Source organism: Protomyctophum parallelum (assembly GCF_964188405.1).
Source record: "Protomyctophum parallelum genome assembly, chromosome: 11".
NCBI classification, from domain to species: Eukaryota; Metazoa; Chordata; class Actinopteri; order Myctophiformes; family Myctophidae; genus Protomyctophum; species Protomyctophum parallelum.
The window spans coordinates 18523815-18536320 of record NC_139707.1 but is presented as its reverse complement, the minus strand read 5'-3'; the positions used below and the strand labels follow the sequence as shown (position 1 = coordinate 18536320).

Below are 12506 nucleotides of genomic sequence, written 5' to 3'. Positions count from 1 at the left end.
GTCTAAGTGAGTTAAATGAGAACACCACATTGTTGTCACTGTAGCAGTGGTGCGGTGCAGTAACAGTTAACAGCTCTCAACTTGTTGACAAGTGTCTAAATGTATTAGATCAAGAGGGTCTGGAGTCTCTGGACTGGGATTCAGAAGGGTAACTATAGCATGTGGAAAGGGAAATAACCTGTACTGGACAGTGAGCCCTTGACAGTGGACAGATGATGTGGACTGACCATTGGAAACACCTCTTTCAGGAGCCCGGTGAGGAATTAATTTAAGTAGCCCACATTTTTGGCCCCCACAATTACACATTCAGATCTAAACACAACTGCAGACACAACACAGCATCACATCAGCATTGAATGCACATCAAGGTGAGTATACTTTAATAATTAGAAATGTTAGGTCTATTAGGAATAGATAGGAGAGAGCAGATACAGAAGTGTGTGATGAAGGAGCAAGCAAGAACATTACAGTAAAAAGGTTTCTCATGTTCAGAGGTAAATGAAACAGATTCTTCTTGATCATTTAAATGACCGAATGTCCACTAGTGATCATGTTTTGAATAACCCATAAATCATGTTTATGATAGAAATGGATACTTCCATTAATCAAGGAGGCATTACATTGATTAAATGCAAATTGGTTATTAGAGACAGACGGTTTGACTTTTGTCTCAATTTATTGGGATTCCCTAAATTCAATTCTGAATATAAAAAGAAATGGCCCAAATATGTGAAATTAAGGTTCTTCTAAGAGTCAGATTGCCAATAAAATTTAAGACTTTGTACCGTTTTGAGAAGAGGGCATGCTGCATCGAACAGGACAGGAAAAAACACTGCTCAAGAGGATATGTACATCAGCATCTGTAGTTTGAGAAATGGATGCCTTAAATTAGGCTCACACTATAGGATTTTAATAAATCTACCTTCATAGATATTCCTATAAGAAGACTCTTTATACTATTCTGCCAGAGGCTAATTAAAAGACAGCACCGACAGTTCAGTACATTTATTAAATATATCACACATACCGTTTGCGTTAAGCACTACAGGCACACAGCAAATAATGAGATGAGACAGTCAAACAGGAGTGCAGGTGCAGTAATATCTAGCTTTAGAGAAAACAAGTAGCCTAAAGCTGCCATACCCAAGTTAAAACTAAAAAACTTTACATCACAGATGCCATACTGACTTGATTGAGTTATTAGCGGAAATCAGTCCAGACTCCAGTCAGTAAAACTACAGACAACACGCGTGGGAATTTAAAAGAAAAACAAGCACATACTTCGCCATAAACAGCCCGATCTGACCAGCTCGGTTTGCGCTTGAAAATGTTGGACAGACAGAGGCTTATAAAGTAGCTGCTTTGTAGTGGCAGGTAAAAACCTTACCATTACTCCAAGATGCATTGTGAATGAAAAAGGGCAGAAAGCTCAGAAGCTAAACTTTTCAAATATCAGGCAACATTATTTTTCTAATGTACAGTTTAACACATTGCACAAGAATCATGAAGCCTCAAATATATACTGAAAACTAGGATATTAGACTTAAAGTGACATTACAATGTGCCATGGTGTCATAGACAATGGACATGTCAACATTTTATGTATACATTTAATTCTTACAGTCACATTTCCTCTAAATAAGTTTAGTTACACAAGTTGTGGTGCTATCATGTGGTATTCATTTACATAAATCAGACTACTAAATAAACTTTACAGAATATAACAATGCATGTCTCCGAATCAACAGAATAAAAACTATAATTACATCCTGATTAAGTTACAGTATAGTCAATGTGATTCTGCCAAATTAGTTTCTCTTGCATTTAAATGAAGCAGAAACTGACTTAAATATTTAATTAAAAATAATAATTGACCTACAATATCTTATCAGAGAAGGCAAGCACAAAAGTCACAAAAACTAAAGAACTTCATTGCTGACCAACATATTAAGATGGGTCTAAACATAATTCATAACCTTTTCACCTAGGCACTGCAATGAACAGTGTAAATCATATATTACATTACTGCAGCACCCTTTTTTCTTTTTTACTTCTCTACGTGACTCACAGACAACTACATTTAATAATGATAGCACACAAAAGTATGATGGAGAAAATATATATTCTGAGAACTAATGCTTATTTTCTGGTCAATTCAAGTTGTTTCCTCTCCTTACAGACGCTAAAATATTGTAAAACTCAGGTCGACGTGCCCCCAATAGCTGTGGCCCCATAATATTCATTTAACAGTGTCAAATTCACTCTCACTCAGTGTTAAATGAACACTGACAATTTTACTGTCTGATAAACGTAATGTACAAACAAAATGATAATGATAAAATGATAATAGGGAGACAAATGAAAAATGATGTAGGTTTGTAATGTCAGATCTTCCTTATAGGACATGTGGGTTTATTTGATGGAAGCCATGATTTTGATATACTGAAGTGCACTGTGTGCTGCATCGTTGTGTGCATTGCTACAGGAAATTCCTGTGCCATGGCACACAGTAACAGGAGAGGTGGACAGCTCTGCCAGGCACTGGTACTGGCCATTCACTGTCAGCTCATCTGTAAAAGCACAGTCACACATTTTACAGTGCAACAGATACAACAATGGCTGACATTCATTTTTAACCAATTAAAAGCACAATGACACTTGGTAGAACGTTGGGGTTGTGCCATGAAGTATTAAGCCCAAAGATTGGTGAGATATCTTGCTCCGTTACTGTTCATTATAAAAGTGATGAATAGAGATGTTCCGATCAGGTTTTTTGGGGCCGATCACCGATCACTGGAAGCAGTAACTGCCGATACCGATATTGCCGATACCGATCACAGCGTCGTGAAACCACACACCTTGCAAACTGCGAGTTTGGTGTCCTTTTCTGACACAGTAAACCAGAGATACTCAAATAGCTGAACATGTGGGCCACATAATGAAAATGGCAAGGGGCCAGGGGCCGGTTGATAAAATGACAACATTAATGTTACTTTTTTCTATTTACCTTTTTTCCACATGACGTATGAAAAGACAAGTGCAATGTGCATTATTTTATGGCTTGCCCATTTTCTCTCTTTTGAATAATTCTGTGCAATAAAACAAACTAACATAGGCTACTTCTCTATAAGCAGAATCATGAATAGGCCCATTTAATTTATACAAAAGGAGAAGAGAGAGAGCAATGTGTTTGTGGCTCAAACTTTGTCTAATATTGTTTTAGCGCAATGGTTCTCAAACATTTTCATGCCAAGAGCAAAGGACTCCCAATATTGTTTCAATCTACAAAAATAATCCCAGAATTGCTTATAAACAGATTTGGCAACACTGGCCAGAAACGACCAGTGTTGCTTCTTTTTGTCTTATTTTGTATAGACCTAGGTGGCTTGTTTCTGTCATAGAGTTATACTGGCAAAACCTCTGGCTTCTAGCTTCTAGCTGGCTTCTAGCTGGTCTGGATATGTGCTGCTCGTCGACTCGTCTCTGTGTGTGTCAGTCCCAGCTCAGTGACTGGGAGATGGGACTGTGGATAGTCTGGATAGAACTTTCTGTTACAGTTAAATCCATATAAAAGTACCACACAACTGAAAAGTATCGCGACTGTGACCGCAAGTTAGAAACGTGCGTGGCAATAACGAGGCACAGCTGTTTACAATGCGATCAAAATTAACAGCAGGGGTTTCGCTTTTGGTCTGGATGGATGAATTGCACAGGTTTCTCAAGCGCTTTTTTTGGACTGGAACGTACGACACGAGCAAAACTTTTGTGAAATGTAAATAGAAGGTGTTACTCCACTTAAAACATCCTAACAAGTGGTCTGGGGAGTGCATTGCAAGGGGGGCTTTGATGCACGTTTGTCAACACTGCGTCACCCAGATATTTCATGGTGGTGGTGCTGCTCTATCGATACAGCACAGCAAAAAAAACACCACTAGCCCACATTAAACAGACGTTTTCAAGACGTTTTGGCTGTTATCTCTGGAACGGGAGGTCCTATCTGCTCAGTTTAAAGTTTGTTGGATACGTGACAATCAGGACATTAAGCAGGGCGTATCGGATCGGACGTTTTGATTTATTTTGAGAACTCCGATCCGATAGAGGCATTATCGGCCGATCGTGATCGGACACCGATCGATTGGAGCATCTCTAGTGATGATCCATAATAGTCTCCTCACGGTGAAACAGGTCTCAGAGCCACTCATTTGGTACATTAACCACAAACAAAGCAGATTCTGCCAATAAGGATTGACACGACTGTTGCTAGACTGCCCATGTCAAGTAAGGGGAAGGGCAAGGTTTGCTTTCGGGTTGCCCGGCAGGCAAGTGCTGTCGGCCAACTCTACACTGTACACATACCCCCCAACCCCATTAATATTTTTTTGTGGATCTACATGGATCTCATAAATGGTCCCTATAAATCCTCAGGATGGAAATCCATCCCCAGGACGGAGATCTTTAACCCTCTAAGACCCAGCGTTGCTTTTTAGCAACACATTTATTTTAATTAATTACTAATTATTATTTTTTTTTTTCTTTTTTCACCTAAACGTCATCAGTGATGTTCATTGCAATGCCATTTCAATGCCATTGGTCATGATATTTGCATATAAATACCCCCCACAGAGGCTGAAATTCACACAAATTAAAAATGTCTGGATGTCTGCGATTTTGAACATTTTTTAACCTAAGACTTTTGACCTTTACCCTAATAAAGGTAGGTACAATAATTGTAACATATGTTTTTTTGTGATCATTAGAATGTCTAGAACATGTTTTATTCATTATTGTGAAAGATATCCCCCAAAATGTAAATTATTAATTTATTATATTATTATATCATTATTATATAATTATAAATTGTTCATCAAACTTTATTTTTTTTAACATATTTTTTAGTCTTAGTCCTAGTAGTACAAAGTAGTAGTAAGGTTGAAATCTATTTTTTGCAAGTAGAAATTAATGCGGGTGTTAGAGGGTTAAAGGTGTAGTGAAATGAAAGAAGAAAAAATCACACTTTTAGACCATATCCGTGGTCATCATATGGGCATACCTATCAATGGATGCAAAAGAATTGTCAAATTCTCATTTGTGTGTTTTTATATCAAAAGTCCATCAAAATATTTTTTTTATTACTTCCTGAAAACGAAAACATGCTACGTGATGACGTGTCATCAGACTTATAGCATGTTATGTAGACGGCACTATAATTGCATTGTATATAGTCATAGCACGCCATAGTACATATGTATAGCATAGTAGTATATATATATATATAGTTTATATGTATAGTCTCATAATATAGATATTCCACTGTTACTTTCTTAGCTTACGCATGTTTTATGACAAATGCTTTTGTGATGTATTCCCATGCTTTTGTTCTTGATTATTGTAAGTCGCTCTGGATTAAGAGCGTCTGCTAAATGCCTAAATTGTAAATTGTGTCGAGGCCCACATCGATAAAAGCCAATAAAAATGAAGCTCACCCGTTTAATTCCCCATATGTGCACATCCGTGCAGCACAGTGGCTATTGATTACAGAAATCCTCAGTTTTTATTCCCATTCAAGATAACATCCAGTGCATTACTCGGTTTCAACTTAATCATCACGCTAAAATATGTATCTGAAAACATTATAGGGTAGAAATAAGCCACATAACAGTAAGAGGTACAGCTGGCCATCTATCTGACTTGTAAACAAACACACACCATGCTGCTGCGTATAGCATAGCTACCGTCCCTAGCTACCGTCCCATCACCTGAAGGGATGCAACGCTCTGATTGGTTCAGAAACTTCATAGCGGTGTTTCAACTTGAAGCCGTCTGAAACTTCAAAATAAAATGTCCACCATTTCCGTTTCACTATGCCTTTAAGCCCTGTATATATTTGTTTTGAATGTATGTTCCCATAATAATGTGCCCATAACTTACCTATGTTGAAGTATGCCACTTCAAAGCTCTGCTCTTTCGATAGCTCCGACATCATCTGAATGTAGTCTGTGTTGGGAATGCTCAGCGGGCTTCTCCTCAGTAATGATATCTTCTCAGCAGAGGAATTCCGCAAGTTCTCAAATCGAACACTGGGCTTGGGTGTCTAAAATGCAACAAACATTAGAGAATTATGCGGTAGCCATTTTTTACTGAATTCTGTTGATAATGTGTATATGAACCACCGTTACCGGCAGGAAAATATTTTATAGGGCGCTGGTCCTTTAACCCATTTAGCGCTAGCATTTATTGAATAATTAGGACCCAATTCACGCAGTAGCATTATGGGTCGCTCGATCGAATGCACTATAAAAGCACAATTGCCGAAGGGCTTCACCAATGGCGTTAAGCGTCAGTATCAAAATTAGGCTTCAATTGCCGAAGGGCTTCAGCAATGGAGCGGAAACGGTTAAGAAAGGTAGACGGGAGCTAACGCCGGATCTGATCGATGAGGAAGCAACAGAGCGACAACATTGCATGGACTTATTTTCCACATCATCTACCACCAGATGTAAACAAAAGAATATACATTTTCGCGCAATTGAGGTAGAGGTAGCGTTCAGAGTTTTATTAGGATCCCCATTAGCTGGTGCATAGCAGCAGCTAATCTTCCTGGGGTCCACACAGAACATAAAAACATGACATTCGACATGAATGACATTACAGGACATATAAATAAAATAAAATAGAAAATATTATCCTAATCATGATCATGACTGCTGTGTGTGTGTGTGTGTGTGTGTGTGTGTGTGTGTGTGTGTGTGTGTGTGTGTGTGTGTGTGTGTGTGTGTGTGTGTGTGTGTGTGTGCATGTCCGTGTGCGTTCGAGCGCCCTACAGTTTTTGGGTTTCAAGATGCCTCTTCAATTGTCTCTTGAAATTGATTTAGTTTTTTCTTTTGTGATTATAGCTGGCAGTTTGTTCCACTCAGCCATGGCTCAATACAGTACTGTGTGCTGCATAGACCCTGTTCTGGCTTTAGGGACTTGATAGCACCCTCTTGTGGCATGTCTAGTCTCATATTGATGTAATTTAGAGCTGTGTGTAAGTTGATTGTATAAGCAGGTAGGACGTTTCATTAATATGTCTCAAGAAAACAAGGAGTGATATTGTCAGCCTCTCTTGGACTGTCGTCGACCTGCACAAAGGGTAAATCCGTATGGAATGCTCTGCAATGTGTGTGTGTGTGTATATATATAATTTTATTATATTATTCTTTTTTCCAGTGATCAATAGATACGTGTCATCATCTAGTAAAAAGGTGCAAAAAACAGCTTGTCTGGAATTCGCCCTTAAACAAAACATTTCAGTTGTCAGTGGTCCCTCTTGAAATGCATAAAATACTGGACATACCCATGTGATTTCTGAACATCCCGACAAGCTTTGAAGCTTTGCCACCATCTTGTCTGCTGCTGCTCTTTTTGCGACTTTTTTTGAATTTCCCACAGCTGTTGAAAACAACAGATAAGTTGAACAGGTTGAGTCATTTTAAATTGTGAATAACTAAACATCTGCAAAAGTAAAACAATAATCTTTATCCATACCAGTCTCTGACAGGGATTCCATCCGACATGTAACGGTAAATTCCCTCTTGTGTGGTGGGCCAGCTTCCATTAGAACGGAGTACTCCGGAAGTCGCCATGCCCTCTGCAATGCTAGCTCCTACAATGAATGGTGATACGATCTTTAGCAGGGTCATAAGCAGCCATTTCCATGCATTATGTTTTTAAATTACTACGCATGCATTATAGCACTGTTAAAATGGACACACACAAACGCTATCACTGCTTTGGATTTTGTCATTTATAGAATTTCTATGAATGAATGTCCCATTGACAGTACAAACGTGCTCCAAGTAGGATTTTGACATCAAGAATTACATTATTCCCCTACTTCTTTTATTTTATACAAGAACACACATGCATAAATAGCACAGTCAAGGCAAGGATTCAAGCACCTGCAGTATCCCCACCGAGTTGGGCTGGTCACTGGGCTCTGCTGGGACACCATTACTCTCATTCTTTATGTGAAGGTTCCTGCTGGTAATTACATGTACAGTAGTCAGTGATGACTTATACAACAGCTGCACATCATGATTTACTGTTGAGCATTAGGTCTTAGGTAGCTTTCCAGCAATCAGACTACTAGTACAGATTACTACCGACTGACAGTCAAATTAAGTCAGGAGATCAGTTGGTTGGAAGGTGTAGAAAAACAAAGTTGCTGAATGCACCCAAGAGTCGAGACACAGGCAGACGGTTACCATCGTGCTAAAATAGCCTATAGCTTGATGTATTTTTCAACAACATATGAACATGTATATGTTGAAAATGAAACTACTACAATGCAGGTGGACTTAGGGCATGGGGCCATGGGCATAAAGTTATCTGTATTTAGACAATTTTGGTGTATCATATCTTTCATATTTAATGTTAATTAAAACAACACTGCATGCCTGCAGCAAGTGACAGCACAATGCACACACGGCCATATCCTTTTGCCTCAACTAACTCTTAGTTTTGTTTCTGAGACATATGACAACTAAGAGCTGGTGTTTGAATGAGACAAGCCTCACGCGCACGCAGTCCCACGCTGTGTCTGCATTTTGAGCACACATGCAGCTGTAGTCAGTAATACCATGCAAGGATATGCGCTGTATTCAGACAAAATAAATGTACCGCATTTTAGAATGGGCCCTTAGCAGCCAACCAGAGAGCTCCTTCAACCTCTCTACCAGCCCGCTGCTACTCGACAGTCGGAAACCAAGCGAGCTTGCTCGGTCAGCTTCGACAATGTACACACCCATTCACCAGCAGATTTTTTTTTTTTATATATTTTTTATCCCACGATTTTGTAACCCATTTTTCACCCCTGTGTCAATCATCTAATGTGATCCTGGGCTCTACACATCCTCCGCCAACCTGGGGAGAGCAACGGACTTAACTCATGCTTCCTTCATGCTTGAGTGTCCAAGTTGCTCCTTTACACCTGACAGGGGGGAGTTTCCCTGGTTGGACGTAGCGCGTGGAAGGAACACGTTATTCCAACCAGTTCCTTTCCCCTCCATCAGGCGCCCCGGCTGGCCAGGGGGAGGCAGTTTAGAGACCAGGATTACTGCATGTTTTTGTGAGGGTATCTACCCTAGGGGACACGGGGAGAACATGCAAACTCCACACAGAAAGGCCCTTTCGCCAACCCCGCCTTCGGGTATGGGCACTGATGACGCGGAGGAGGAAACACGCCGCCAGCACCCACAGCCCCCCGAGCGGGAATCGAACCCAGGACCTTCTAGCTGTGAGGCGACAGCACTACCAACTGTGCCACCGTGCAGATTTTCAGCAACAGACGCTTTCCAACACTTACCACTCCCGACGGTGGTGCAGCGGAGAGCTAATGTACCTTTAGGTGTGAATTGCACACATAGGTTTAACTAAAATTGATTTATCAGACATGATTCAAGTTGACTTACGCTGTTCCAACATCTATCTGCAGAATGCTCAGGGCAGCCTCCGCAGCCTGATGTTTAGCAGCTTTTTTACTGGGTCCTTGACCTGAGACACAACAAATATATTATATAGTGCATGATATATTACACTAGAACTGCTATTTTTGCTGAATGTTGGCTAACATGGCTCCAGAATAGGGACACTAAGGCTAAAGTTGCCTCAAAAATGTACTTGCCAATGATGTAATTGTAAACAGGAAAGCAATGAATATAGGAACTTAAGCTACCGGTATATCAATCAGGCAAAATGTTGACTTATTTAATTTTAAGGTCACAAGACACATTTCTTGGGACAATTATGCATCTAATTGCAATACAGATTGAAAAGAAAATCAAGTATACTCCAGAATTGTCACTGGAATAAACCCACATTCTAATCATCCACTGCGAATTTGGATTATTAGGTTGAATAACACCAGAAGTATTTAGGCTTGGGTGACTATTTAATTTTATGTTCTGTTAACTTCTCAAAAATAAAATGTATTGCATGTAATGACAACTTCTAATGGAAATGATGTATGTCAGGGACATTTTCTATTGTCACATAGTAGGTTTATGTTATTATGCTCCACTAGATAGCCTACTACTATTATCTTCAAAAAGGTCCACATCCACTTGAACCATTTGTTGTTTCAATTAGCCAAGTTGTATGCCTGGCATGAGATGCACCCTAGTAAAACAGCATATACTAAATATCAATAGCAGAAGACAATTTAACACCAGCCAAGTTACCAACCACACAATGTCAGAAGGCAAGACACTAAATACCTGAGCAGCAAACTTCTCCCATTGTAACTTTGAAGATGAAACTGGGCTGGTGAGCCTCCCCTTCAGCCTTCTCCATCACATACACAGGAAGGTTGCCAGTTTTCGTGCCATATTCATGCAGGATTTGTATAGGTGTTTTAGCAGGGTTTGGCTTCTGGGGTTGATGAGTATTCAAGCTATGACCAAACATAGATAAATAGAAGATTAACATTGTATAGCTAGTGGTGTAAATCCATACTGAAACCAAGATATAATGTAAATAATGGTGAAGTGATTGATGATGTTACCGGTATGCTCTTCAACACTTATAGTTATTGAGTATAGATCAAGATCGTGAAAATAATATTAATTAAATTAGAATACGAATACTAATATAGTAAGCCCTGACCAATGAAGTATCTACTATCTACCGTGGCTACAGGAAGAGTGGACTGGACTCTAGGGGAAATCTTAGCCGCAATTTGCAACTCTAGATTTTTTTACAATCTGTTGAATCTAGAGTTGCAACACCCTCCATCCACTTCCTATTCATGATTTTCGGTTTCTGATCTGCTGGTCTTAAATGACGTTAAACTCACCAACATTGCAGCTGTAGTCCAAGCTTGAATTATCCTCTTTCAATCTGCCGAGCTTGTTTTTCATAAAAATCCACCGTAGACATGTTATGTTATGAGTTACTTTCTGTCCAAAATATTCCAAGAGTGACATTTCCGAGCCGCCATTTGTATTTTTGCAACGTGCCGTAAAACAAGATGTGAGGGGGAGCGCTTGTTTAATAGAAGGCTGTGTGTGATGGGGCGTCGCACTGTGTCTGCCTCTTCTTTGGGTGTCTTACCTGCGCAGGTAAGATTCTATTAAACAAGCGCTCCCCCTCACATCTTGTTTTACGGCACGTTGCAAAAATACAAATGGCGGCTCGGAAATGTCACTCTTGGAATATTTTGGACAGAAAGTAACTCATAACATGTCTACGGTGGATTTTTATGAAAAACAAGCTCGGCAGATTGAAAGAGGATAATTCAAGCTTGGACTACAGCTGCAATGTTGGTGAGTTTAACGTCATTTAAGACCAGCAGATCAGAAACCGAAAATCATGAATAGGAAGTGGATGGAGGGTGTTGCAACTCTAGATTCAACAGATTGTAAAAAAATCTAGAGTTGCAAATTGCGGCTAGGGAAATCTGAGATTTTTTTGTACCGTTTTCCAGATGCCCACTCTGTTTAGGCGCCCAGCTTTCCCTAGTGGCCAGCCTTTTGATTACCACCATTCTAACGTACACAGACCAGGAATCAAGATAATCAACGCTAATCATTTATCCATGAGTCTTCAATTTAATTTACTACAATGATGACACCGTTTAAGGCGGTGAGATTAATTGTTCTTTCATGGCATGCATGCACCTGCAAACATGGTAGATGTTGGCATACAAAGTTAACCTCGTCACTTAGGTTGCTTAGCGGATATCCACCCGTCTTGTAGTGTTATTCTAGTAGAACAAGTCATAAAAAACAAGTATATCGAATAATCTAACAATTATTACAGCGGGAACATTCAGTAGACAGACCACAGACATTCAATGACTGACCTCGTGCTAAGTGCGGTTCTAATGGCCGTGGACTGATATCCTTCTTGAGACATGTTCTCCATCATCTGACGGTCAATCTGCAGATGTAATGGTACTAACAACTAAATAATATATCTCTACCCGTCTGAATGCGTGAATAGTTGGGTTAATGATAAGTGAACTTCTAGGTTAATACTGGTAGCGCTAGAAGAGGAGCGGCTGGAAGTTGCCAAGATATTTGACAACTTATCAACATCCGGTTCACAAGGTCGAGCTCTTCCGTCAAGTAACATGCTTGGACCAGCCTACACTGACACCTAGTGAATATTGCTGTATTGTTGTACTGTTCTTTCTGCTTTGGCAATGTAAACGTATGTTTTCTCATGCCAATAAAGCCCTTTGAATTGAATTGAATTGACTGCCAATGGAATTAACATTCCCTCTCTGAAACCCTTTGTGAACAATCTAAAATACAATTTACAATTTAGGCATTTAGCAGACGCTCTTAATCCAGAGCGATTTACATTACTCATGTTCAAAATACTTGAACATGAGTGACAGTGACATGCACGCACAGTCGCACACGCATGCCAGTCAGACTACTTGAATATTATAGCCGGGGAGCCAGCCCAGTCACCCAAAATGTGAGAGGACCTGTGTCATGTCATGCCATACTTTTTATTTG

The 12506-nt window shown here is 39.7% G+C and overlaps 1 protein-coding gene across 2 annotated transcripts; it reads right to left on the bottom strand.

Annotated features, from left to right (window-relative positions):
- Positions 1–990: 990 nt before the first annotated feature.
- On the bottom strand, positions 991–12078 carry prkra (protein kinase, interferon-inducible double stranded RNA dependent activator). 2 transcript variants are annotated; one of them, XM_083776396.1, is made up of 8 exons: positions 11843–12078; positions 10257–10432; positions 9453–9534; positions 7941–8022; positions 7528–7645; positions 7337–7431; positions 5929–6091; positions 991–2570 (listed from the first exon to the last, which is right to left on the bottom strand). In XM_083776396.1, exons 1-8 carry the CDS (start codon positions 11905–11907, stop codon positions 2413–2415), a joined length of 939 nt encoding a protein of 312 aa, XP_083632522.1. In that variant the 5' UTR covers positions 11908–12078; the 3' UTR covers positions 991–2412. The 2 variants fall into 2 exon arrangements, with proteins under 2 accessions (XP_083632522.1, XP_083632523.1); XM_083776397.1 differs by having other exon boundaries at positions 7941–8019.
- Positions 12079–12506: the final 428 nt, after the last annotated feature.

Coding starts and splice junctions, on each gene's coding strand:
- prkra (XM_083776396.1), bottom strand. CDS start 11,907: ATGATGGAGAACATGTCTCAAGAAGGATATCAGTCCACGGCCATTAGA. Junction 8,023..9,452: donor CAGATAGATGTTGGAACAGC/GTAAGTCAACTT, acceptor TGTAATTACCAG/CAGGAACCTTCACATAAAGA. Junction 7,432..7,527: donor GGAATCCCTGTCAGAGACTG/GTATGGATAAAG, acceptor TGTTTTCAACAG/CTGTGGGAAATTCAAAAAAA.